Source organism: Talpa europaea, assembly GCF_964194135.1.
Source record: "Talpa europaea genome assembly, chromosome: 6".
NCBI lineage: Eukaryota > Metazoa > Chordata > Mammalia > Eulipotyphla > Talpidae > Talpa > Talpa europaea.
In genome coordinates, this window is record NC_140072.1 from 69,548,888 (window position 1) to 69,571,543 (window position 22,656).

At 37.5% G+C, this 22,656-nt stretch overlaps 1 protein-coding gene across 1 annotated transcript in view; it reads left to right on the forward strand.

Annotated features, from left to right (window-relative positions):
* Positions 1–458: 458 nt before the first annotated feature.
* PNPT1 (polyribonucleotide nucleotidyltransferase 1) overlaps positions 459–22,656 on the forward strand; it is a gene marked incomplete at both ends in the record, with an annotated part of 52,571 nt that continues 30,373 nt past the window's right edge. Inside the window, 10 exons of the mRNA XM_084235064.1 lie at positions 459–619; positions 8,174–8,234; positions 8,977–9,051; positions 10,025–10,130; positions 11,257–11,306; positions 12,153–12,216; positions 12,313–12,360; positions 13,488–13,601; positions 20,506–20,692; positions 21,861–21,912. Coding sequence (XP_084091190.1) covers positions 459–619; positions 8,174–8,234; positions 8,977–9,051; positions 10,025–10,130; positions 11,257–11,306; positions 12,153–12,216; positions 12,313–12,360; positions 13,488–13,601; positions 20,506–20,692; positions 21,861–21,912 — 918 coding nt within the window. The remainder of the gene's footprint in view (positions 620–8,173; positions 8,235–8,976; positions 9,052–10,024; positions 10,131–11,256; positions 11,307–12,152; positions 12,217–12,312; positions 12,361–13,487; positions 13,602–20,505; positions 20,693–21,860; positions 21,913–22,656) is intronic.

Consider the following 22,656-nt stretch of genomic DNA (forward strand, 5'->3'; position numbering starts at 1 on the left):
AAATTATGATATTGTTGAATGAGAAATGAAATCAACAGAAATAAATTAACACAAATCTTTAGAGTATCACATTTTTGTTATGAAGTTTATGAAATAAAAACCAGGGAGAGCGAGCTCAGTCCATTACCCACCACACAAATTCTCCCAATTCTCAGTTACATAAGTACCTTTACTACATGACTTATTAAACACGTTACTTTAGGACTTTCGTTTAATTACGACAGCAATTTTTAAAAAGCATTATTTTCGAATTGTCTTTCATTGACACGCTCAGAATAAAAAGTCGCTACCGCGTTCACATAGGTTTGGCCCTCTCTGCACTTCGTAGAAAGCGTCCCTGGCGTCCTCTGCCCCGGCGTTCTCCACGGCACCGCGGAAACGAAACTGCCGCAGACTCCGCCCATTCTCTATAGAGAGCCAATCAGGAAGCAGCCCGGGCTGGTCGCGTGCTCCGTGTCATGGCGGCTTGCAGGCATTGTTGCTCGCGCCTCCGGCTCCGGCCGCCGGGCGATCGTCCAGGCCGCCTGCCCGGGAGGGCGCGGGTGCTCACTCCCCTGCAAGTGCGAGCACTGTGGGGTAGCGGCGGCTCGCGCGCGGTGGCGGTGGAATTAGGTAGCAGGTAAGGAACGGCGTTCTCTGTATTTCAGAAGGCGTCTGGTCCGGCCAGCCCGAATGAATACATTCATCTCCTGGGGTAGGAATTCGGCAAAATTGGTCTCTCCCCCTTTCCCCGCCCTTCCCAGCTGTCCCATAATTCCCATTCGCGGTTTGGAGGTCGTCTTCTGGCGCCCCCTTCCCCTTCGCGCGCCGTGTCGGCCTCCTGCCCTTTGCTTCTTGGTCGTCACTCTTGCCCTGTTCGGGGCTTCGTTCTTCCAACTGATCCTGGCCACCTGACTTTTATTTCTCTCTACTTCAGATCTCTCTACTTTGCTCTTTTGGGTTCTAAAATAGGAAGCATTCTACCCGGATAATGAATTGACTCTGGATCCGATCCAGTTGATTGACCAGTATGACGCTGGATGGGAAGGGAAGGTTAAAAGTCGGCTTCTTGAACTCCGGCTATGAACTGTTAATAAGAGCAGTAAAAGCATTACTACCCCCATTTCATAGTTAAGATAATAAAGGCTCAGAAAAGGTTAAGTAACTTTTTCCGAGACAACAGAGCTCGTAGTAGTATATAAAACTAAGTGGATTTTGAGTTTATTTTTCTGTTATCAAAGCCTGTACTTTTCCCAGAAGTCTGTTTGCCAGAATTCATGTCTAAAATCACTTTTTAAAAATTTCTACTTGAATTTTTTAGAATAAATAAAACTGCTAATGCTTATTTTATACACACGTACACTTAATACGTGTACTTTAAAAGAATTGATCCTGGTTCATATAAAATTGAAAAATCTGGCTTTGAATCCATGCCTTCTTCCTTAATTTAGTGAATGATTGATATTGAACAAGTTACTTTTGTTGCTAAGTGAGAAGACAGAACTAGATCAAGCGTTTTGCAAAGGGCTACACATTGTGTGTCACATATTTGTGTGTTTACAAACCCTTCTAAAATGTGAAAAGCATTCTTAGCTGAAAGGCTGTACAGAAACAACCTATGGTTTGTTGACCCCGACTAAATGATCTCTGAGGAACTTTGCTACCTCTAACATTCCATGATTTTCGTTTTTCCAAGAGGATGTTGCTTTTTCAAGGATTGACCTGAGGAAATGTCCCAGAACATTTCATTCATTTTACAACCTACCATGTGCTAGGCACTCGGGACTCAAAGCAATAACATCAGCCCCTGCCCTCCAGACTTTCCATAAATAATGTACTCTGAATCTTTCATTTGTTAACCTGGACCACTTTTGGAAAACAGTGATTTTTTTAGACCTGTGTCTTATGTTGTAAGAACTAGATTCATAAATAACACACCTGCTGGGCAAATAAGTTCTTCAGTATTTGTCTTAAGTTTGTTGTTTGTATCATTTATTAACTGATTACTATGTAGCATTCCATTTAATTTGTTATATTCTTTACAACTGCTCTAGAACATTGTATCCTTATGTGGTAGGTGTTTTTCAAATTGTGTTTTTAATACAGTAACTCTTGAGACAATATTTAATTTTCATTTAAAGAAATTTTATGGGGCCTCCCCTGTGGTTGAGTGCCGTGCTGTTGAAGCTGTCCACAGCCTCTGCAACATGGGTTCAATTCCCAGCCAGCCAGGGAGAAACCTACATTGCGTGGCAGACCTCTCCTGCCTCACCCGCTGCCCCCCTCAGCAGTGTCTTCTGTCCCTCTGCCTGTTCTGCTCCCCGCTCTGTCTCTGGCAAATTCTCTCACCCTCCCTGGCCTCTGGCCTGTATCCCAGTTCTTGTATAAATAAATAAATCTTTTTAAAAAAAAAAAAGATTTTTATGGAACATCTACTATGTACGGGGCACTGGAGATACAGAATCTGTTAAGAGGGTAAGAACAACACATGTTTACTGGTGGTTCTCCACCAGTAAAAGTCATTGTGGAAGAGATTGGATAGGGTACCAAGGGAGTACAGAGGCTTATTTATCCTACCCTACAGCTTGCCATTGAAGGTGAATCTTGAAAGTCAAGAAGAAAGTCACAGAGAAAGTTGCAAGTGCAATTACAGAGAGGTGAGAGTCCTTTTGGGTAGCTACAAATAGCTTACTGTGTAGGGAGCAAAAGATGGCATGTGAATTTAGCAACAAAGACAAGGTCAAATGACATGAGCAGAGGCCAATATTATAAAGGTTGTTTTTACTTAATTGGTTTTTTTTTTTTTTTTGAGAGGCATGGTATTATTTATTTATTTGTTTGTTTTGTTTTGTTTGTTTATACAAGCACTGGGTACAGTCAGAAGCGCGGGAGGGTGAGAGAATTCACCAGAGCCAGAGTGGGGAGCAGAGCAGGCAGAAGGACCGAAGTACACTGCTGAGAGGAGCAGCTGCTGAGGGGAGCAGCGGGCTGCAGGAGAGGTCTGCGGGCCATGTGGGACCCTCCTCCGGTGGCTGGGGAGCAGCCGGGGATCGAACCGTCACCGCAGAGGCCGCGGGCAGCTTGGCAACCCAGCGCTCAATCGCTGCACCACTGGGGGGTTGTTTTTTTTTTTTTTTAAGTTTTATGTTACTGAATATTTCTTGGTGGAAGTTGAAGGAAAGTAGTTATATTCTGTTTCATTCTGCAAATGTTTCTAAAGATGTTCTTTAAGCATCTCTACTCCCTGTGACAAAGGATTTCTTCCTCAGTTATCTCTTCCCATTTTTCTCTGCACTAATAGGGTCTGTGTATCCACTTTATTACTTTTTGTCCAAAGGTATTTTTTGAGTAAGTATCACTCACATGCATTTTGAAAGTAAAAAAATTTTTACAAAGTTCAATGGCCACCCAGTTCCAAAGGCTGGAGACCACTGATGTGTTGTCAGTCTTGTATTTATTTTATGTATAAAATATTGTAGAGAAAATTGGTAAGAGGTAAAATCAACTATTGATAACATGAATAATTACAGGTTTGTACCAAAAACAGAACTAAAAATACCTGGACAAGAAAAAATTACATAGGTCAGTGTTGACACCAGCTGAAATCATGAGATAGGAAATTAACCCCCTGGTTCACTGCATAATATAAATTACGCACACGTGCGTAAAAAAGTAGTTTGAATTAGGTCAAGCACCAAGGCATGGCCATAGGACTATCTGGTGGATAGCCAGTGTAGGACCTTTACAGAAGAAACAGGGTAGACTAAACAGACATGAAGAAAGCAGAAGCATTTGGTGTTTGAATAAATATCTAAATCCAAGCATGCACATTTGAGAATATCTGGGGTACTACAGACCTGTTGTTTTGTTCCCCCCTCACTGATTCGATCAGTCCCAACTGTAGCTATGTTTGGAAGCCTTATAACCTCCCTGGCTCCATTTCTCAGCCTATTGATACAATTGGGGGAACTGGTTCTTAGCACCCCTTGACTCATGTCTGTGGTGCATGTGCTCTCTTCTTTAGCATACTACTGGTACCTACATCCAGGTGGAGCTATAGGACTGGTTTTCACCGGAGAAATGAGAAATCATGTTATCTGTGTGCTGAAATGGTCCCTTTCCAATGAAATCTACTATTACTCAGAGAAAACCTATGTTTTTAACCTTTGTACTCTGGTACCTTCTCTTGGACTCCTTTATAAATCATATAATCCACCATTAAAGAATAACGATTAGCTATCTCTTAAAATATTCTACAGAACATTTCAACAAAGGCAGTCTCCAAAATTCTGGGGCAATATCCCCATTAGCAAAATAGAACTATAAACTTTTACAGCTCTGTGTCTTGGACCCACTTAGATCTGTCTAAAAATACTTCCATCCCTTTACAGGGTTTGCTCGGGTCCTTATTTGCAGGGAAAGATTTCTAAGACCTGCAGTAGATGCCTGAAAATGGATAGTACCGTAACTTGTATATACACTATGTTTTATGACAAAGTTTAACTTTTGTATTAGGCACAGTAAGAGATTAGCAATAGTAATAAATGAGACAATTATTATGCTGTAATAAAATTACAAGGATGATTTTTCTCTGACAAAGTATCTTACTGGACCTAATATTCTTTTTTTTAAAATTTATTTATTTATTTATGCATACAAGAACTAGGATATAGGCCAGAGATGTGTGGGGTGAGAGGATTCACCAGAAACAGAGTAGGGAACAGAACAGGCACACTGACTGAAATACACTGCTGAGGGGAGCAGCAGGTGAGGTAGCAGAGGTCTGCTGCCCCATATGGGTAGCTCCTGGCCGGCCGGGGATCGAACTCATGCAGCAGAGGCTGCAGATAGCTTCACAGTGTGGTGCTTAACCCCTTGCGCCACCAGGGAGCTAATATTTTCTAACTCAAACAGAAAACTGAAGCTGCAGAAAGCAAAACAGTGGATGGGGGACACTGCTATAACCAGAATTCACATTAGTAGATGAAATGCCAATATTTCTTGAGAAGTATTTGTAGCATAGTGTTATTCAGGATTAAACAAAGCTTAAAGGTCATAAATTTACATTTTTCCAGATAAAATGTTAATACTGATTTCAGGTTTGGGTTGGTGGGGGTTTGCTTGATACTGTGGAGTACTACCTATTTCGACTATCATATTTTCTCCACCTACTATTCCAATTCCAGCCTCATCTCTGTACCTCATTATTTCTTCTGTCAGGGGAAACCTGTTTTATTAAACATTGTCATCATAACATCTACATTAAGCAATAACCCAAGTAGATTTTCTCAATATTTCATATAGTTAAAAGAAATCCTTATAATATTTTAAGGTTACAGTTAATAGTACAGATATTCTTGCTTTTTTGTAACTTTTCAAATTTAACAAAAAGAAGCCTCTGGTGAAAGTATTTAATGGGTAGAAATATTAAAGATTATCTTTTCATCCGCTGACATATGAAGGACAAACTGTCATCACTTAGGGCAGGGATGTGTGTGTGTGTGTGTGTGTGTGTGTGTGTGTGTGTGTGTGTGTGGCTGCTATTTTTCCAGCAATAAACTTTGATAGAGTGTTTTTGAGACTGAACTTATAGAACATAAGATCTCAGTATCTTCAAGAGTCACTAAATGAGCCTCATACCCTTTCATGAATCTTGGGCTCTTAGAAAAAAAGTTTTGCTGGTCTGTTTCATGCCCTCAATAAATTCTTTTTCACTTTCACAGAAACTGGGAATAAGACTGACAGTGATGTGTATTTAATAATATATATCAACTTATTAGATTATAGTTCATATGCTACTTAGAATGTATAATTTAATGATTATTAAATTATAATTCATACACTTAGAATGTGCAATTCAATGTTTTTTAATATAGTCACAGAGTTTTGCAAGTATTATCACTATCAATTTTAGAACATTTTTATCACTCCAAAAGGAATCCTGGGACCCATTAATAATTACTTTCCATGTCTTCATCTTCCATAGCCCAGGCAATTACTAATCTACTCTCTGTCTTTGGGTTTGTCTATTCTGTGCATTTCTTATAAATGGAGCATAAGAAATGTGGCCTTTTGTGATTGACTTCTGTCACTCACCATGTTTCCAAGACTTCACTATGTTGTAACTTATATCAGTACATCACTCTCTCTGATGGCTGAGTAATATTCCATTGTATGGATTACACCAAATTCTGTATATTCATTCATCAGTCAACAGACCTTTTCGATTGTTTTCACTTGGGGGTTGTTTTGAATAGTGCTACTATGAATATTCATATACAAATTTTTGCATGGACTTTTCATTTCTTAGGTATACAACCAAGTGTGGAATTGCTGGGTAATAAGGTACTTCTTTGTTTATCCTTTTGAAGGAAGAATTATCAGATTATTTCCCAAAGAAATTTACCCCTTTGACATTGCCATCAATAGTGATGTGGTTCCAATTTTTTTGCACCTTCATCCATACTTGTTTTTTTTTTTTTTTTAAGATTTATTTATTTAAACAAGAACTGGGGTACAGTCAGAGGTGCAGGAGGGTGAGAGGATTCACCAGAGCCAGAGTGGGGAGCAGAACAGGCAGACGGACTGAAGACACTGCTGAGGGGAGCAGCGGGCGAGACTGGAGAGGTCTGCTGTGCCATGTGGGAATCTCCCTGGCCAGCCGGAAATCGAACCCTCGCTGCAGAGCCTGCAGACAGCTTCGCAGTGCTGCGCACAAACACTGCGCCACCAGGGAGGCCCCAGTACTTGTTATTATCAGTATTTTTTGTTATCACTTTTTAGTTATGAACTAATATTTCATTATTATTTTGATTTGCATTTTCCCGGTAGCCTATTTCCATGTATTTATTGGCCATTTTTAGTTCTTCTTTGGAGAGACATCTATTCAAGTCCTTTGCAAAATTTTTTTTATTGGGTTAGTTGTCCTTTTGTTGTTGAATTGTAAGAATTCTTTACATAAGCTAGATATCAGTCCTTTATTAGATATATATCTTGTAAATATTTTCTCCTGTAGGTTTTCTTTTACTTTCTATGAAGTATGAAAGTTTTTAATTTGATGGTTCAATTTATATTTTTGTCACCTATGCTTTTGATGTCATAAATAAGACTTCATCTCACTCAAGTTTATGAAGATTTACTCATCTGTTTTTTCCTAAAAATTTTATTGTTTTAAACTTACCGTTAGGTCAATAATCCACTGAGTTAATTTTCATTAATATGAGGAAGAGGCTCAGATGTATTAATTTTTTTCTATATCTTGTTGTCCAAGCACTATTAAAAAGATTCTTCTTGGGCCTCCCCTGGTGGTGCAGCAGTTGAGCGCTGGGCTGTGAGGCTGCCTGCAGCCTCTGCAGCGCCGGTTCGTTCCCCGGCCACCGGCAAGGGTCCCACCAAAAAAAATAAATAAATAAAAGATTCTTCTTTCCCCCATTCACTTGTCTTAGCACCATTATTGAACTTGGCAATAATATTTAGTTGTTTATATTTTGTCCTGAAAGCATCAGGGTAATTTTAGAGGATTTTACTTATTTATTTTTTTAAAGATTTACTCATCTATGCATACAAGAACTGGGGTACAGGCCAGAGATGTGGGGGATGAGAGGATTCACCAGAGACAGAGTGGGGAAGAGAACAGGTAGACCGACTGAAAAATACTGCTGAGGGGAGCAGCAGGCGAGACAGGAGAGGTCTGCCTCGCCATGTGTGTGGCTCCCTGGCTGGCCGGGGACCGAACTCGTGCTGCAGAAGCTGTGGAAACTCATGCTGCAGAGGCTGCAGATTGCTTTATAGTGCGGTGCTCAACCCCTTGCGCCACCAACGAGGCCCTTTAGAGGATTTTAAATGGAGAAAGAATTTAGCTTATTTGTTAAAATGTGACTTTAGTCAGCAAAGCAACTTGTCAGTGAAAAACAGCATTTAAGAAGACAGATTCTGCACCCCCAAAATAGTTTTGTCTCTCATTTGTATTAATGCTGTGCCTTCTTTCTCTTTTTCCTTAAGTGCTCTTAATTTCTCTTTGTACTTTGCATAGTGGCTGTAAATTTCTTTCTTTTTTTCTTTTTTTGCTGGGTGGAAATCTGGGGGGCTTACTGACCTTTTGCTCTTATATTAGAATCCCTGATTATTTTTACTAAACTGGCAATTGTACTGATGATCTAAGTCCATTTATATTGATTTTTTTATTTTTAAACAGAAAATTAGAACTATCCTCTGGAAAACTGGCCAGATTTGCAGATGGCTCTGCTGTAGTACAGGTAAAAAGAAATCCTGGTTTTAAATTTTTCATCTTAAACAATATGGAGACTGGTATTAAGTGTCTTTATAAAATATGTAACTTCTTAGAATTGTGGAGCTAGAAATTAATTCAGACCATTATTCTTGTCAGAACCATTCCAGACAACCAGGGGAGTCAAAGAACTGGATATATTAAATGATGTTTAAGAGTTCTTCCAAACGAGGGTTCTGATTTATTCTGTTAATAAATTCTATAATGCTTATCTAAAGTGTCTTACTATTTTCTTTAATCAGATATTTATCTTTATATACTACCTAAATTTCCTCATTAAAAAAATAGAAAATATAATTGGATGTGATTAAACTATATCAGTGAACATTTTATTTTATTTCTATTGCCTTTAAAAAGCTCAGTGACACAGACTGGTGAAGGACTTTGGGTGTTTCTGTGGTGGGAGTGCAATAGTGATTACACGAGGGGAAAAACCCTATACTGTGAAAACACTAGCAAGGATGTAAAATATGATATTTCAATAACAATTAAAAATAAATAAAAATTAAAAGCTCCATGAATATTCTTACACAGATAAGGATCAAGAAGAAGAAACCAAGATTGGACAGCTATGAATAATTATTGTCATTGTATCATGGAATAACAGTTCTCTTTTCTTGGATTTCACTGCAATAAGGAGTCTTTTCTGTTACTACATACGTGTTAATATCTGATTTTAAAGAAATTTACCTTTGTTGTTTATGTTTAAGTCAGGTGATACTGCAGTAATGGTCACAGCAGTCAGTAAAACAAAACCTTCACCTTCTCAGTTCATGCCTTTGGTGGTAAGTATTTGCTGACTTATCTCAACTATAACATAGCATAAATGTAGAATTTGTGATGTTTTTGTCCACTGTCTAGTGGGTGCAAATGTAAACTTCGCACTACAAAAATTTTCTTTAGTAGTGTGATACTAAGTCATCAGCAGATCTTAAACTGATCTCTTTGTAACCAATTCTAGCAGTAGTTAGCATACTTGAGGATATCTGGTTGTATAAGCTGACAAAAACAGCAACTGTATGTGATTACTTTAATGTTAAATTATCATAACTTACTGCTTTCATAGTTTTCCTTCAATGAAAATCTGCAGGTATATGTTTAGTGAAGAGTTCCCTAGGATTTTGTAGTTTCTTTCTCCTATGAAAAGGAAAATACAATTACCCCTAACAGTGTTGATACCCAAAAAAAAGCAATGTTTGACTTGACTAGAATAAGCTATTATGTAAAATAGTAAGGCTTGGTAGTAACCTGACAGCTAAGTAGGAGACTTTTTAAAATCAACATGTGGGGCCTCCCTGGTGGCGCAGGCGGTTGAGTGCTGCGCTGTGAAGCTGTCTGCAGCCTCTGCAGTGCCGGTTCGATCCCCGCCAGCCTCGGAGCAACCCACATGGCAATTAGACTTCTCCTGTCTCACCCGTGGCTCCCCTCAGCAGTGTATTTCGGTCCTTCTGACTGTTCTGTTCCCTGCTCTGTCTCTGGTGAATCCTCACCCTCCCATGCATCTGGCCTGTACCCCGGTTCTTGTATAAATAAAATAAATCTTTAAAAAATAAATAAAATAAAATAAATATGTGGAAACATATCTACCAGTTCTTTCTCCAAGAGATATAAAACACTGAAAATAAATAAAATGCTCTCTACTTCGTCTGGAATATGTTGTTAGCAACCTCACAAGAATGAGTATATATAATAGTTCTTGAGAAGTAGTTGCTACAAAAACAATTCTAACAAATTTCATTTTTATCCCTGCTTCCTCAGGTTGACTATAGACAGAAGGCCGCTGCAGCAGGTAGAATTCCCACAAACTATCTTAGAAGAGAGATTGGTTCTTCTGATAAAGAAATTCTTACTAGTCGTGTAATAGGTAAGATTAACCCAGAAGCGTTAACCCTCTCTGATAGGCTGGTGTTAGCATCTTTCTCTCTCATATGGCTTATACAGTTTCTTCAGATTTCCTTTGTGGCATTTATGCCTCCTGAGTGTAGTTACTTTCTGTAGCCCCTCACTCAAATGTGGGCTCCATGAGTGTAAAACTTTTTTGTTTGTTTACTGAATCCCCTATACCTGTTATACTGACCAGCACATAATCAGAATTCAATTTGTTGACTAAATGAGTAAATTGCAGTTCCATGGCCCATGATCCCATTATTGAATCTGTTCATAGTATTTTTCATTTTCATGTTCAGCATAGTAATTCCTGAAAGTATTATATTCATCAACTATTGATCTATCTATATTTAAAATCTTTCATGTCCTAATATATTACAGGATTGTTTATAGTTTATAGCTCTTCTACCCAGAAATTAGTAGTTTATGTATATTATATGCATTCATCATGTTCAGAATCCTCAGGAAAAGTTTTCTTTTGGTCTGTTCTCAGTCTTAAGTCTAATTCCTCTGCTTATCTATGTAAGTAAAGCCTGTGGGAAAAGAATGAAATGTTGCCTCCCAATTTCAGACTTGTGTGCTCCTACCTTGCTAATTTTTGTTAGGGCGTGATGTGTAATAATTAAAGCATTAACATTTGTCTATGTTGGGCCTCCCCGGTGGCGCAGCAGGTTGAGTGCAGCGCTGTGAAGCTGTCCGCAGCCTCTGCAGCGCGGGTTCGATTCCCGGCCAGCCAAGGAGATTCCCTCATGGCTCGGCAGATCTCTCCTCTCTGGCCCGCTGCTCCCCTCAGCAGTGTATTTCAGTTAGTCTGCCAGTTCTGTTCCCCACTCTGGTGAATCCTCTCACCGCACTCCCGCCTCTGGCCTGTACCCCCATTCTTGTATGCATAAATAAATCTTTTTAAAAAAAAATTGTCTATGTCCCTCTCGGTAAATCAGTCCAAGGGGAATTCTTTTCTTTTTTTGACATATTGAACAACTAGCAATATCAGTTTTTCAGCCTGATGTTTAATTGGGAAAAGCTTTTGAACTGTAAAGCAACTACTCTCTGTGCTGTTTAATGTCGTTGTTTCTGTTTTTTTTTTTCCTCTCTTTTGACAGATCGTTCAATTAGACCTCTCTTTCCAGCTGGCTACTTTTATGATACACAGGTAAGTTCTGCAGTAGATGGGTTTTTTTTTGTTTTTTTTTTTTAATTTTTAGATCAAGTGAAAATTATTTATTGGATCACTATTGTACTTCCTAAGCTAAACATAAAGAATACCAAAAAAATTCTTTTATGATGCTGTTGCATTTTACATTAATTTTAAGTGATGATGATAATAATCTTTAAAAGCTAACATTTATTCCATGTCATTTGAGCTGATAACTGAATTATAAGTAGGAGTTAACCAACCTAGGAATATGGGGGAAGCATTTCAGGTAATGGAATAGGAAGCACAAAAGCCTTGAGGCAGGAAAGAAATTGATGATTTTGAAAGATTAGAGTGATTGAGGTAGATGAAAACAGCTCAGGCTTGGCCTTATAACTGACTCTAGGACAATCAATACAACTAATCTTTATTACCTATTATATTACTAAGTCTTCTAAACCCCCATTATATTTCAGTACTTTCTGAATTTTTTTTTTTCAGAATAATTACCCATTACTTAAACAAGTAAACATTTTTATTTATTTGATAAAAATTAAAATGCCTTCCAAATATGCCTTTGCAAGGATGTCATAACCTCACAGGTTATTTTCCTTAGTACATAATATAGCCATTTTATTGCACTTTAAGGCAATTCATTGGTTTGTTTTGTCTATGCTTACAAACAAAAAACTGTTTTTATGTAATAGAAATAACTAATATTTACTGAATACTTTGAGCATGCTTAGTATTGTAAATGCTTCACATAGTATTTCCTGTAGTTTTCATATGAATCTTTTAAAGATGCTATTGTTTTTCTCTTTTAAAGATGAAAAAAATAAGTGCTTTGAATTTCCCTCCTATCAGGTCCTTTGTAATTTATTAGCAGTTGATGGTGTTAATGAGCCTGACATTCTAGCAATTAATGGTGGTAAGCATAATAATAAGGATTAAAATTATCACTTGATCTTTTTAAAGCAATGAAATATTTTTATTTCAGCGCTTATTTTTTTTTTCTTTTTTTAAGCTTCTGTAGCGCTCTCATTATCAGATATTCCTTGGAATGGACCTGTTGGTAAGTTAGGATTTGAAAATTAAAAACAGGTTTTTTGAGGACATACTAGTGAGCATTCTATAGCAATGGCATAGATTTACTGGCTCCTATTTATTACCTCTTAGGAAGTTGAATTAGGTTAACATTCTAAGACTGCTTTCAGGTCTATCAGACATTTTCATCCTTGTCTTAGGTTTTGTTTCTGATAGCAATATATTATGGTGTTAGAAACTTTATATCCCAAGGTATTTTGAATTCTTAGTTGCTTGTGCTTCAATTTTTGTTTTTCTTTTTAGACTGGGAGATCGTTATACATAATCTTTCAGGATAGAACAAATATATTTGTTACGTACAGCTCTTGTAAGTTTTAATCATGCGTTATAAAAAGGATTCATTAAGAAAATAATTGAGTGTCACTCAGTAATCTAGACACTGAAGGAACAAAAGTACTTAAAGAGTTATAGTCACTGGCAACAAAGATAAATGAGATAATTCTTGCTTTCAGCATAAGTAAGGGAAACAATTATTTATGAAGTATTATAAAGGTGTTCCCAAAATGCTAAGAAAATGATATGAAGGGTAGGCTAAGTTTTGTGAGGTCAGGGTGTCATAGAGTGCTTCGCAAAATACAGATGTGGGTCACTTAACTGTGAGGATATGTTTGGAGAAGTGTTTCAGTAGGTGATTTCATAATTGTGTGAAGTCATAGAATATATTTACACAAGCCTAAATGGTATGGCCTATTATACACATAGGCTATATGATTTAATGTATTGGATCTTTGTTGTATATGTGGCCCCTTGTTGGCTGAAATGTCATTAAGTGCACATAAGTATATTCAGATTTTAAGGTGAACCGTAGTAATATCAAATGGTAAGCATTTGCCTGGGAGAAAATAGAGTATAGACCAGGAGAAAAGCTTGAGTATGATCTTAAGTATGAAGAAATTATTTATTTAAGCAACCCAGAGTGGTCCATTGAGGCCAGAAGGTAGAGTGGAGTAGATAATCTCTGAGCCTTAAATTATCCATAGAAATATGGATTTTATGACAATCACAGTTGAAGATACGGGATTGAAGCCATTAGGAATAATGTCTTGAAAACTGACAGTTATATTAAACAATTGCCAATATTTTAATATATTTTAGGGGCAGTACGAATAGGAATGATTGATGGAGAATGTGTTGTTAACCCAACACGAAAAGAAATATCTTCTAGTACTTTAAATTTAGTGGTTGCTGGAGCACCTAGAAGTCAGATTGGTAAGTAATTTAAGTACTTACCAGTAATTTATTCTGGATTTTACTTATAAATTCTGGCTTCTTAAAAATGAGTTTAAATGTTTTTTTAATATAAGTATCTTTTTGCTAGCCATAAAGATTGTTTTGATTTATTGCTGCTCTATTTCTTACTTCATATTAGATGGTATTAAAATTATAGAATGTTATACAACTTCAATTGAAATATACAAAAATCTGTATTTATCAAGATAATTCTAGTAATTATTTTACTAATAAGGTAGCCTAAAAATTCAAGTTCTAAATCTGGTGATAAATGGCTTTTTTAGTTTATGTTAATATTGCTAATTCAGTCATTCTAAGCCTGCTTGATATACTCTTGAGAATGGGACAACCTATTTTGGTAGGTAAGAAACAATAAAGTCGAAGAAATGCACTGACCATGTGTCACCTTTATTCCTTGGAACAAAAATGTCATAATTGCATGAATGTAAATCAAGTCCTGGTTCTGCTTTAAGCAGCCAGAATAACTTGAGTTTGAAACCGAGCATGTATCACACAATTAGCCATGTGGCCTTGGACAAAGTAAGGTCTCATCATCAGTTTGTAATGCTACACATCATTTGATATCTGTGGCTGTGTGTGTGTGTGTGTGTGTCAGTGTATGTGTGACTTGCAACCTTCTGATATGGGAATATTTTGATGAAATGTAAACTAATAAATTTTTAATGCTTTTTTGTACAAATGTGTAAAACACCTCATTTCTAGTTTCTGCTTTTGGAATATTGGTCAGTACTGGACTTAGAGTTAAGTACTTTGTGGTAGGGGCCTCCATGGTAGCACAAGGGGTTAAGTCGCAGCCCTATGAAGCTATTGGCAGCCACTACAGCAGGACTTCAATCCCTGGCCAGGGAGCTAATCCACATGATCTCTCCTGTCTCTCCCCCTGCTCCCCTCAGCAGTGTATTTCAATCAGTCCACCTATTCTGTTCCCACTCTGTCTCTGGTGAATCCTCTCACCCCCACACCTTTTGCCTACACCCCAGTTCTTCTATGCATAAATAAATAAAATAAATCTTTAAAAAAAGAGAAGTACTCTATGGTGGACAAAGCACAAAAAAATTTGTATGTTATCAAAATAGATTTAAGGATTATGTTGTTTAATAACAAGGTCCAAACAGGATGGGAATTTAATTTTCTCTCAGATCAAAGAAATTCAGAGATGGTGAATCTGGGACAGTCCACGTCTATGATTATGATATCTTGATAAATCTAAATTCCTTCTAGCTTTTTTGCTTCTCTAGTCTTAAGATGTTGCCCTCATTTTCATGCTTATGAACTGGCTACTGAAGCTTTCGCCAATTTATCTGACCTATAGGCTACCTAAGTAGCAGCTGAGTGAGTCACCTTCTTATTTTCAGAAATCTCCATACAGCAGTTTCCACTTAATCTCATTGGGCAGGATTGTGAAATATGATGAGAGACGCAAGGAAATGGTTTTTGGATTCTACCTCCAGGATTCATACTTTAGGGAACTCTCATGATATAAAGAGAGTATTCCAGGGCCTCCCCTAGCAACGCAGAGGTTGAGCGCTGGGTTGCAAAGCTGCCCGCTGCCTCTGCAGCGCCGGTTCAGTCCCCAGCCACTGAGTGAGGGTCCCACATGGCTTGCAGACCTCTCCTGCAGCCTGCTGCTCCCCTCAGCAGTGTACTTCTTCAGTCTGCCTGCTCTGCTCTCCGCTCTGACTCTGGTGCATTCTGTCACCCTCCTGCATTTCTGACTGTACCCAGTGCTTGTATAAATAAATAAATAAATCTTTTTTTAAAAAAAATAGAGTATTCCAAAGATTTAGAGAAGTTATAAAAAACAGATGACCCTATTATCATATTTGAGCATCTCAGAAAAGGCCAAGTACTGGTTTCTATTTAAATTTCACTTGGTCAGCATCTGAATTTTCTTTTTCCTGAAGTTACAGTGTTCATTTATTTTCAATTAGTAAATTAATTGACTGCTTTACAGGATTGTGAAGATTAAGACACAGAAATGAACTTGTCTCTGGTCATATAACATCTATCATCCTTAGAATTCAAACTCTAAAGTAGACATTGAAAGAATAAACTAAGGAGCTTTATAGAATCTGTGGCATACCCTAGAAATTTCCAGATGGTTCTTCTCTAGATGGAAGAATGACACTAGATACTACATAAACCATTAGACAGTAGTCTTAGGGAGACTGAGAGTGATTCAGCACCAGCCTTTAAAGAGGCAGGTTTCAGAAATTACCAGCTTCCACTTTATGACTTTTGTATCACTTTTTCCATGAAGATACTCAACTTTTTGTATGTTAGTAAAGGTGCACTAAATATATGCTTTACCCTATGTTCATGTGTTAAAATTAATTTTGGGCCCATGTCAAACATAGAACCTCTGGGCTACAATATTCAAAAAAGTAATTGCCACCATTTCATTATTAAAATACATGGTGATATGAATCTTTAAAGTATGACCATTTAGGACAAGAATAATTTCATTGTGGGCCTCCCCCGTGGCTCCGCGGTTGAGCGCTGGGTTGCAAAGCTGCCCGCAGCCTCTGCAGCGCCGGTTCAATCCCCAGCCGCCAGGCAAGGGTCCCACATGGTGTCCAGACCTCTCCTGTCGCCCACTGCTCCCCTCAGCAGTGTACTTCGTCAGTCTGCCTGTTCTACTCTCCGCTCTGGCTCTGGTGAATTCTCTCACCCTCCCGTGCCTCTGACTGTACCCAGTGCTTGTATAAATAAATAAATAAATCTTTTTTAAAAAAAGAATAATTTCATTGTGCTATTAGATGTTAGATTACTTCAGCAATATTCTGCAGTGTCATTTATATCATTCATCTTTCTAGTAATAATGGGGGTATACCAGTGACAATTGTATCTAGAATTTGATACATTTGTATCTAGAATTGATAACATGAGCTAATCTCAGAATTCTTTATCTTCAACTACTAAAAATGGCTAAGAGTTTAGAGCAATCACTTGATAAGCTTTCGGTTTAAATTTTTAGCCTCAGTGTCAGTACTGTCTAGTAGAACTCTGCAGTTAAGAAAATGTTTTATATCTAAATATGTGGCTATTGTGTACTTTATGTACACAATAGATATGGCTAGAGTGACTGAGGAACTGAATTTTATTATTTTAAATAATTTTTAATTATTTAAAATCAAATAGCCAAATGAGGTTAGTAGTTCCATAGTGGACTACACAGGTCTTTACATTCAAAACTATAAGGAATTTTCTTATACAGCATTTTCAAAAAAATGAAATGCTTTGAATGAATAGGTGAAAAGTTTATTTGAATAATATTTTCCTTTTTTTTTAAGATTTATTTTTATTTTTATTTATACAAGCGCTGGGTACAGAAGTGCGGGAGGGTGAGAGAATTCACCAGAGCCAGAGCAGGGAGCAGAGCAGGCAGAAGGACCGAAGTACACTGCTGAGGGGAGCAGCGGGCGGCAGGAGAGGTCTGCCTGCCATGTGGGACCCTCTTCTGGGGTCGGGGAACAGCCGGGGATCGAACCAGCGCTGCAGAGGCTGCGGGCAGCTTCGCAACCCAGCGCTGCAGAGGCTGCTGGCAGCTTTGCAACCCAGCGCTCAACCGCTGTGCCACCAGGGAGGCCCTGAATAATATTTTCTTTACAATATTTTCATCTTTTTAAAATCAGTTTATTGAGGTATAATTTGCATACATTAGATACTTTTTTTTCTTAAATATCCAATTCAGTTTAATTTTGTAAAAGTGAAAGAGGATGTCATGGGAATACAGAAGAAAAAAGAATATAACCATCTCAGTATTATCAAAGGAAGCTTCTTGCTTCTTGTGAACTATTAAAACCTAACTCACTTGAAATATTAAAACCTAACTCTCTTCTTTTATGTTTTAATATTCTACACTTAGAACCATAATAGTTTTGCTTCAACCATCAAACCTAATTTAGAAAACTCAAGAGAAGGCAAGCATATTGAATTTATCCATATTTTTACTTAACATGTTCTTTTCCTTCCTTATCTTACATGGTTTCTTCCTTTGTTACTGTCTTTCTGTTTAGAGAACTGGCCATACTTTCAGGGTATGGGTGAGTGACCAATTTTCTTAGTTCCCCTTTGTCTAGAAGTCTTCATTTCTTCTTTATTCCTAAATATTTTCACTGGGTATAAGATTCTGGGTTGACAGATCTTTTCAGCATATGAAATCTGTTATGCCACTTCCTGGACATGCCATGATTTCTCCTAATCTGCTAATAGTAAATTGTTATTCCCTTGAAGTAAGGTGTTTTTCTCTGGGTGTTCCCAACTTTTTTTTAAGTTTAATTACTATATATCTTTCTTTGGTTTACTTGATACCTTGAATCTATAGATTTATGTTTCTGCCAAATTTGGGGAATTTTTAGGTATTTTTTTCCTTACTGCTTTTCTACCTTGCTGCCTTTCTCTTCTCTTTCCAGAACTCCAATGACAAATATGTTGTACCTTTTGTTGTTACAGTTTCACAGATCTACTTCATTTGGCAATGTAATTATCACATATAAAATACATAATGGGGGCCTCTCCGGTGGCGCAGCGGTTGAGCGCTGGGTTGCGAAGCTGCCAGCGACCTCTGCGGCGCAGCGGTTCGATCCCCAGCTGCTCCCTGGCCACCGGAGGAGGGTCCCACATGGCGTGCAGACCTCTCCTGCCGCCCGCTGCTCCCCTCAGCAGTGTATTTCGTCAGTCTGCCTGCTCTGCTCTCCGCTCTGACTCTGGTGAATTCTCTCGCCCTCCCGCGCTTCTGACTGTACCCAGTGCATGTATAAACAAAACAAACAAACAAATAAATAAATAAAAACATGCCTCTATAAATAAAAAAAAAATACATAATGGGATTTTTTTCTTCATTTTTATTTTTTTTAATATTCTTTTTTTTTAAATAATAAATTTTATTTTTATATTCCCCATACAATTGCAGCCCCCCCCCCATTCTGACTCCAATCCCTCCCCTCCCGCCCCCGCCCCCGCCCCCCTAAAAGTGTCTCTGGTTCATAGTTTTTTGTTGATTTTGATTTTCACTTTCTTATAGTTATTCATTTTCCTGGTCCCTTATTTAAGTTTTCTAGATTCCTGCTATGAGTGAGACCATCGGTATTTTTCTTTTTCTTTTTGGCTTATTTCGCTGAGCATGATCCCTTCCAGCGCCATCCATGTTGCTGCAAATTGCATGTGTTTATCTTTTTTGAATGCTGAGTAATATTCCATGGTATATATGTACCACATCTTCTTGATCCAGTCATCTATTTTTGGGCATTTGGGTTGTTTCCAAAGCTTAGCTATTGTAAACAGTGCTGCTATAAACATAGGGGTGCAGGTGTTCTTTGGAATTGATGTTTCTGTGTCCTTTGGGTAAATACCTAGGAGTGGAATTGCTGGATCTTTTTCTTCATTTTTAGATTACACCTAGAAGCCTTAGAAATGACAATCTAGATAATAATCTTAATGACAGCATAATGATCAAACTTGTCAGATATAATGGTAACTTAACGCATTCACATGATCTTCAACTTTGTACAAGTTGAAAAATGACACACAAATGAGCAGGAGTCTATCTTTTCAGCCTTGCAGAAAACAAAAAACAAAGCAGAATTGCAGATTTTATTAGATACCATGCTAGAACCCCTAATTTGTATCTTCCCTGCTTTACACAGCAGATTTACTAGTACAGAACCATAAAAGCAACTTTTTTTATGGTGGTAGATAAGGCTCTTGAGTTGGCTTACTTGAAACAGGATCACTTAAAAAGGTTACCCCACCTATGCAAGAATTAGACAACATGATGAGTCAGATTTAGGTGGGAGATCGTATAATTGTTAATCAGGAAACACTGGAAACCTACTGTGTTGCTTTTTTTTTTTTTTTTTGTATTTTTTTAAAAGATTTATTTATTTATTTATACAAGCACTGGGTACAGTCAGAAGCGCGGGAGGGTGAGAGAATTCGCCAGAGCAGGGAGCAGAACAGGCAGACGGACGAAGTACACTGCTGAGGGGAGCAGCGAGCGGCAGGAAAGGTCTGTGCACCATGTGGGACCCTCGCCCAGCAGCTGGGGATCGAACCGGTGCTGCAGAGGCTGCGGGCAGCTTCGCAACCCAGGGCTCAACCCCTGTGCCACTGGGGAGGCCCTGTTGCATTTTTTTTTAGTATCATAATAAAAACAATCTTATTTGAAAAAAGTCATTGCTCTTCAAGATGTAAATGTGCCTTTCTTTTATATTCTGATTTTATTTTTTTGTAAATTATTTTATATAATTCTTACATCATTTTTCACTTTTGCATAATGTATGCATTTTCATTTTGGTTATATTCCCCAAACAATTCCCACCCCCTTTTTCTGACCCTAATCTTTCTTTTCCTCACCCCATCCCCCACTGTAGTGTGTCTTTGGGTCTATAGTTGCTTGTTGATTTTTGATTTTTACTTTATTGTAATTAGTCTTTTTCCTGGCCCCTTATTTAGGCTTTCTAAATTGTGTTGCATATTTTTTTATTTCACTTATAGTACATATTACAAAGAAATATAGTTGTATAATTTAAGAGGTGAAATTTGTGGTATTTGAAATAATATCTCAATAAAACTGTTAACAAAACATAAGTATGCATGGTTTGTTTTTTTCATTTCTTAGAGAAATCCCTGATTTAAGAATTTAATAATAATAATCAAATTGCAGATATCAAGGTTTTATTCATTTACTGTTGTTTACATTTTGGAAGTGTTTCTGAGGAAAGAAATCAAAGAGACGTTGTGTATACTACTAGTAAATAAAATTGACTCATAGTATGTTTGTCATGTCATAGTATTTGAAAATGCTATATTGGTCAGTGGTTTCGATGGAAATCCTTTTTTTCTTTTTCTCTTTAAATAGTTATGTTGGAAGCCTCTGCAGAGAATATTTTACAGCAGGACTTTTGCCACGCTATCAAAGTGGGAGTGAAATATACCCAACAAATAATTCAGGGCATCCAGCAGTTGGTAAAAGAAATTGGTGTTACCAAGAGGACACCTCAGAAGTTATTTATCCCTTCACCAGAGATCATAAAACACACTCATAAGTAAGAATATATGTACAAAAAAAAATTGAAATTGTCATCACTTTTAATTTACTCTCAGAAAATTTTCCATGAAAACACAATTCATGCATTACTTCATAAATAACACCTCTCTGTTTGAAGAATCATTAACATCAATATTAATCTAATGCTTTAAAAAGGGTAAACCTGGGCCTCCCCTGGTGGCGCAACTGTTGAGCTCTGGGCTGCGAAGCTGCCCGTAGCCTCTGCAGCGCCAGTTCGATCCCCGGCTGCCGGTGAGGGTCCCACGTGGTGCGCAGACTTCTCCTGCCACCCGTTGCTCCCCTCAGCAGTGTATCATCACTCTGCCTGTTCTGTTTCCCACTCTGTCTCTGGTGAATTCTCTCACCCTCCTGCACTTCTGACTGTACCCAGTGCTTGTATAAATAAATAAATAAATAAATCTTTAAAAAAATAAAAAGGATAAACCTGCATACCTCTCAAGGGCCTAAGTTAGTTTTCAAATGAAAGAAAGAATGAATTTATTGGTCAAGATTCAGATAATCCACATATAGCTGTATGGCAGGGAAAGAGGATAAAGTATAAGATATTTGAATATCTAAGGAATCCGTTGAGGTTCTCAAAAAGAAATCAAATATAAACACTATACTGTATGCCCAGTGCTTAGAATACTGCCTGCACATGAGCAGGCACTTAGTAAATGTGAGTCCCCTGGAAATTACTATATTTGAAATATATTGAAAAAGTTTGTATTTTCCTTCAGTGTTAGTCTCATAACCATCAGTCAGAGATTAAATAAATATAAAAATAATTATAATTATTAAAATAATTATAAATTGCTCCCAGCAAAAGCATTTCCTATATAACAAAATGTATAAGACAAAAACAAGAAGTTTAAAGTATATGTGAGAAAAATCTGAAGTGAAATTAATTGAACAATTAAAACAAGAAGGGCCGACATAATACTGTGTGTAATTCCCCTGAGAAGTGGAGAGGAAGAAATTTGTGTCTTGTATCATAAATAGTAAACAGATTAGCAGTCTTTAGGAGCTATAAATACATATTTTTAATTTTTTATGAAATGTTTATAATAAATATTTTAGGTTATTATTAGATATTTCAAATTTATTTGTAATAGAAACTGCTTCCAGATACTGTTATACTGACATTTATTTTGTGTTTAAAATAGGCTCGCCATGGAAAGACTCTATGCAGTTTTTACAGATTATGAACATGATAAAGTAAGTATTCCTGAATTTTGTCTTAGATAATTGTTCTGGACATTCTTTTTTGTCACAACTCATGTAATTTTGTTTATAAATTAATCCCATTCTAATGAAAAATCTTTAAACAAAAAGTTTAAAAATATTTGCTTCTCTATTCTCTTTTTGTTCATTAATACAAATTATAGGAATGTGTGTAAACACATTGAATATTTTTTTTATAAGATTTATTTATTTATACAAGCACTGGGTACAGTCAGAAACGCGGGAGGGTGAGAAAATTCACCAGAGCCAGAGTGGGGAACAGAACAGGCAGACCAATGAAATACACTGCTGAGGGGAGCAGCAGGCGTGGCAGGAGAGGTCTGCACACCATGTGGGCCTCTCGCCAGCGGCCAGGGATCGAATCGGCATTGCAGAGACTGCAGGCAGCTTCGGGGCCCAGCGCTTAACCACTGCGCCACCAGGGGAGACCCTAAATACATTGAATTTAACAAGTAATTTTTTTGTGAATCAATGAACAGTTCTAGTCTTTAAAAAATAGCACCATTAGAGAAATCTCAGTATTCTTTTTTTTTATATTTTTTTAAATATTTATTTATTTATATTTATTTATTTATTTATACAAACACTGGGTACAGTCAGAAGCGCAGGAGGGTGAGAGAATTCACCAGAGCCAGAGCGGGGAGCAGAGCAGGCAGAAGGACCGAAGTACACTGCTGAGGGGAGCAGCGGGCGGCAGGAGAGGTCTGCGCGCCATGT